Below are 6,000 nucleotides of genomic sequence, written 5' to 3'. Positions count from 1 at the left end.
GACAAAGGATATATATTATTCCTTTATTTCAAACAATTTATGCATTTTTTTCTGTCGTGACTACGCTAAGTATTGCATCTTTTTCCAAAGTAGCAACGATCTTCACCTAGGCGAAAATCTTACCTAGGACCGACTAGGATTGTCCTGGGTCACTTTTATAAGTCGTGCCTGGGAATTTTTCCTAGCTGAGCACAATTTTGCGCCGTTCCTGGGAACGTTTTATAAGTATGGGCCTCTGTCTCTGTTTTCCACGTGTGTCGTAGTTACATTTATAACCATAATAATTACTAACTAAATACTAATGTCCCTGCACTACACATGTATATGTACACATGTTTACATCTACATGCTCATATGTATATTCACATGTGTACATGACCTTCAGTCATACGTTTGCCCCAAAGACAGCTTACCATCTCTCACCCAAGTCCACCAAAGCTGGAAAACACTGTACTATCTTATTTGTTTGTATGATTTGCCCCCCCCTTTTAATAGGGGAAAGGTAGCCAGGGAAAAAAAATAGATAAATAAAAAAAAGGCAGTTGCCAGTCCCCTTGGCAATCAGATACAGTTAGCCAAAACAAAGGGATGAATGTCTTGAAACCTCCGAACTCTTGCATTAAAGAATTGAACATGCAGAATAAGGTGAGGGGAAGAAGAAATTTGTTCAGCGAGACTGCAGGGGGATGTTAGGCATGCAGTTTGTAAGATCAGAAGAGCAGTTTGCATGAAAAAAGTGGTAGAAGATAGCAAGAGATGCAATATTCTGTTGATGGGAAAGAGGCTAAAGACAATTAGTTGAGTGTCATTGAAGAAGAGGGGGAATAGTTGTCTGGAAGGTTGTGTCGAGTTGATAGATGGAGGAACTGAGTTTTTGAGGCATTTAACACTAAGTTTTCTTTGCCCCAATCAGAAATCTAGAAAGAGAAGTCAGGCGTCCTGAGGCATTCCTGCAGGAACTGTTAACTTCCTGAAGTATTAGTTGTCTCTAAATAGATGTGCAAAGGTGTAGGATAGTATCATCAACATAAGAGTGGATAAGGCAAAAAGTTAGGTTAAGATCATTGTGATTACTGTCTAAATCTTCTTGGCACAGTATGCCACGACTATTGCGAGTCTATTAATGTCAGTCTATTAATGTCACATGTATTTTTGGGCGTATGGTACCAATAACCCGCTGGCTTCACTTTGGTGATGTCCTCGAAAATGCACATAAGACGGAAAATACAATGGAAAACGCGTAACTTCGATCACGTGACTCACCAGCTTGACAACAATAAAGATGGCAGACGAACAGGAAGTATTTTTTGTAACAATGGATAGCAAAGGTCGGCAATGTTTTACTTAAAGTTACACTTACAAGTACACAATACATTATATACTAATTCTAAATATTTGGCCCATTAACAGGGATAAGTCCTGCAGCGAAATCCTCTACAATTTGTGGTCTCCATACATGGGGATCAGTTGCGGACCAATAACCTAATAAATTTAAGTGCTTATCTAATCTGCTGGCTTCACTTTGGTGATGTCATGTCGCCTTCTGTTACTCAACCTCCTTGATTGAAATATCATGTTTCCAGACTTGCCAGAGATACCAGAAGATACTGAAACAGCATTCAGTTTGGTGCAGAACTATCAACAGCAGCTAATGGAACATTCTCATTATTTCAGCCCCTTAAGGCGGGCTAAATATATTTCATCCAGCCCCTAAATATATTTCATCCACAAAGCCTATGTGAAATAACTATGATAATTTTTACATAACAAACAGACCAGGACTATCACATTTATTTAGATTATTCAAAGATTTATCTATGTCGACATTTTAATCCCATAAGCTAAACATCAAGGCCAGCAAGGAAGCGGTGCAGCTGTGGACGACTTTCCTTGGTATGTGGCATGCCTTGTCTCATGTATGAGTATTGAAACTATATACACACATGTAATATAGATAGAGCCCAGGAGAATGTGCAGACGTGTATGGGAGACGCGGCAGGGATGAAGAAGTGTGGTGATTGGCTGGGAGTGGTGGTGGTGGTGGCCGCGGCCTGTGTGATGTGAGAGTGGTTCTTGTAAACATTGGCGGGGGCGGGTCTGGGTGGGGCCTAATCACTCTCCACTCTGGCCCTCACCTCTACTTCACTCCTTTGCTTTGCCCATAGCACAGGGCGAGATGGGGCAGGCCGCATCACCCTGTCATCCCTACTGTTCTACCTGCCGCCTTGCCTCCTCACCGTCACCACTCGCTAGTCGCTATCATGCAGTCCTGCCCTCACCACTACTACTGTTACCGCTCCGTCTCCTACCCCCATCACCCTCACCACGGCCTCCCCTACCCTCATCACTTCCTGTCATCGGTGTCATGTCTTTTCAGTGTCAAATAAAGGTTCTTGCATACACATAAATGCATTATCCAACTTTTCAATACATATGTTGTGATTGCTGATTTTTTGTCACATTAATTCATACCAGTTTCCTTAATCAGGATAGGACATGGAATAATTAGTTAGATTGGATGAAGAAATATGAAAGAATTGTCTTTTAAATGGAGTTGTTGGTGAATGGAATAGACTTATTAATTAAAAGGTTGTTATTACTGATACATTAGGGAGCTTTGGAAGAGGATTGAGCAAATTTTTGGGTAAGTGTAAGTAAGCATGTCACATAGGCTGGCTCATATAGGCCTGACAGCTTCTTAGAGCTTCGCTCATTTTCTTCTGGACACTCACTACATGTAGGATTACATCAAAGGAGCATACATATTGAAAATAAAGTTTGTTTTTAGTGGACCTTACTTAGCTTCTGTAAAGTGCCTCAGCTGTCTGCATGTGCTATGGTTTTATATATATATATATATATATATATATATATATATATATATATATATATATATATATATATATATATATATATATACAGGCATTGTGGCAGAGTGTTTCATTCATTTATTTCTTATATAGCAGCTGGATTAAGTATGCTGGTGATGCAAGGGTGGATTGAAGGATGAGGCATTCTGTCCAACTAATGCAAGAGTTAAGCAGTACTCTCAATCATTCATACCATTCTCTGGTAAACTGAACTCCCTGCCTGTGTCTGTATTTCCAACTTCCTATGACTTGAGTTCATTTAAGAGAGCGGTTTCAAGACTTTTATCCCCGTCTTTACACTAACCTTTTTGGATTTGTAAGGGAACTGGTGACTGAGTGGGCCTTTTTTCTTATTTATTTTTTGTTGCCCTTGGCTAATTTTCCCCTTACATTAAAAAAATAATAAAAGGGGAGTGGATATGTGTGATGTAACAAAATTATTCAGTGCATGATATCAAACAATTTAGATATGATACATATTTTGAGTCTATATACATTTGTAGTTTTATTGATAAATCTAGGCACTAACATGTCAACACACAGTAGTACTAGTAGTAGTAATAGTAATAGGGAGGTGGTGAGTGTGGGATCGGGCAGATGTCCACGTGTAGCTTTGAATCCCACCACATACCGCTTTGAAGCTATGCCATTTGTTGAGTGATTTAAAGTTACCTACATGTCGCCATGATATCCAGGTTCTAGGTGGTCACACCAAAGATGCACTTGGGTGGTGATATGGGCCCTAATATTGGTATCACTAAAAATAAAATTGCCTGCACCACTAATGGGCAGAAGCTTAACAGTGCTTCCCACATATACTCTTCAAGTATGCCTACAGGTGCTATAGGCCATAACCTAAAAAAAAAAAGTAGTAGTAGTAGGTCATATGTATAATTTCATTGACAAATATAGCCACTAACACTTGAAAATATACAATACTAACAGGTCATATATATGCTTTCAGCCTGATGGCAGTAAAAAGGTGCTTGAGGTATTTCACAGAAGAATGGAGACGAGGAAGAGAGAAGGCGTGACTTGCACAACGGAAACACAGGTTCACAAAGCATTGAGCATCTCAACCATGAAGAACAATGCAGCAAGACCTGGAAGCCCTGAGGTGGATGATGTACGGGAGGTGGAGGAGCCTCAGACAGCAGCCACCACTCTGCCCCCAGAAGTGGAGATCCGCGTTCAGCTCTTTGATGGGCAGGTCATCCACATAACATCATCACCCTTGGAGGAAGCAGGACCAGGAGGAGGAGATGACAAGAAAACATGTGAGAGTGAGGTGAAGCGAGACAGCAGGTCTGGTGTGCTAAATGGAGAGGTGGTGGGGACATTAAGTGGAGGCACAATGACCCTCCTCACCAGTAATGGCAAGACTTACATTCTACCACAACATCTGGCTGCAGCTGAAGGAGGGAGCTACTTGATATCAGGGGAGGTGCTTAACACAGAGGAGGTATTGCAGGCCACTGATGTGCTTCATGACGAACAAATGTTGACCATCTCGCCACCACCACCACAGTCAGCAATGGACTTCACCTCTGTTGCTGGTCATCCTGATGCCCTCGCCATTGCTACAAGTGAGGTGTTCAGTGAAGACTATGTGTCACTTCCTCTGCACACCCAAGGTCATTTAACTGAACAGTCAAGAACCTTCAGATTTAAGACAATGGATGTAGAGAACCCTCAGGAAGTACATAATAAAATGTATACACAGTCAAGATCAGACTCTCAGATGAGGAATTTGCTGATACCAGATGCCAGCATCATCACAATCAATGCCTCAGATGCTGCCAGCAGTGATGAGTGCACAGAGAGAGACTCCAAAAGAACTGTGAGAAAGAATAGTGACAGTGAGACAGTAACTAAGGAGAAGGGCAATGTTGAAGCACTGCACTGTAAGCCAAAAGAGGGAAAGGATGGCAGTGACAGGGTAAGTCAAATACAGCTAGATCCATCAAAATTAGTTGGCCTTTCAAATAATGCCTCCAGTAAGAAATATACAACAACAAGAGCTTCTGAAGAAATGAGGACTAAGGAAGTCAGAGTGGGTGAAGCATGTGTTGCCAAAACTACAAGTGAAGAGAGGAATGAGAGAACACAGCCAGTCAACTCAGACTTTGTTCCAAAGAGCAGTGCTCAGACTGACGCACAGAATTTAAGATTACGGCGCTCTTCTCGGATCAGAAGAGTGAAAAGGATTACTGATGAAGTGGGTTTGTGAATCATTATTCATTATATATTTAAGTGTTATTTATATTCATTGTTTGGTTTAAGGATTATAGTATAATATGCATTCTTTGAAATAATTATTTATATTCAAATATATGCATACTGATTTATGATGAACTGACAGTGATTTTCACCAAGGAATCACATGCATATTTACATTATATGACTGATTAAAGTTAACTTTAAAAACTGAAATATTAGTTGAAATTAATTTTGATGGTTTTGTGTAAGGCATGGCTGGTGAAGTATTATTATGGCTGCTTGTGGTGTTACTCCACATGTACCTTCAGGAGGAGAGTGAGCTGACTGAGGAGTCCTGCACTGGAAAGAGACGGAAGGGGGTGAAAGGAGAGGTGCCAGCAGCCCTGTGGGAGTGTGGCAGTTGTGATGCAATGTTCAGGTGGGACTAGAACAGGAGACACACCTCACACTGGTTTTTGTTCTTGTATTATTAATGGAACATCACTTTTGACTTCTCTTTAAGAACTGCTACTCAGTGAGATGCCCCTCACCCTGCTCTGCACCTTTTTTGCTTTAGTTTTTTGCACTTTAGTATTTGTGTGGTTTCTATGCCATAAGCCAAGTTCCCCCCCCCCCCTCTCTCTCTCTCTCTCTCTCTCTCTCTCTCTCTCTCTCTCTCTCTCTCTCTCTCTCTCTCTCTCTCTCTCTCTCTCTAAAAGGAAAAAAGGAAAAATATATATATATATATATATATATATATATATATATATATATATATATATATATATATATATATATATATATATATATATATATATATATATATATATATATATATATATATATATATATATATATATATATATATTTATGTGTGTGTGTGTGTGTGTGTGTATTTACCTAGTTGTAGTTTTACAGGGCCTGGGCTTTA

General features: G+C 40.1%; 2 protein-coding genes across 7 annotated transcripts in view; one reads left to right on the top strand and one right to left on the bottom strand.

The window, feature by feature from the left end:
* LOC123512657 overlaps window positions 1-6,000 on the bottom strand; it is a 357,957-nt gene that overhangs the window by 104,988 nt on the left and 246,969 nt on the right. The gene's annotated exons all lie outside the window — the stretch shown is intronic.
* Window positions 1,814-6,000, top strand: part of LOC123512655 — a 46,087-nt gene continuing 41,900 nt past the window's right edge. For 2 of the 6 annotated variants that reach the window (XR_006677154.1, XR_006677155.1), the window contains exons 1-3: window positions 2,075-2,389; window positions 3,835-5,088; window positions 5,399-5,508. Coding sequence is in view for 4 of the 6 variants with exons in the window: in XM_045269127.1 (XP_045125062.1) it covers window positions 2,177-2,389; window positions 3,835-5,088; window positions 5,399-5,508 (1,577 nt within the window). In the remaining 2 variants the exon portion in view is untranslated. The other 4 variants (XM_045269127.1, XM_045269129.1, XM_045269130.1 and 1 more) reach the window with 4 other exon arrangements.

This window comes from Portunus trituberculatus, chromosome 34 (genome assembly GCF_017591435.1).
Source record: "Portunus trituberculatus isolate SZX2019 chromosome 34, ASM1759143v1, whole genome shotgun sequence".
In the NCBI taxonomy this organism is placed as follows: domain Eukaryota; kingdom Metazoa; phylum Arthropoda; class Malacostraca; order Decapoda; family Portunidae; genus Portunus; species Portunus trituberculatus.
This window is presented reverse-complemented; position numbering and strand designations above follow the sequence as displayed.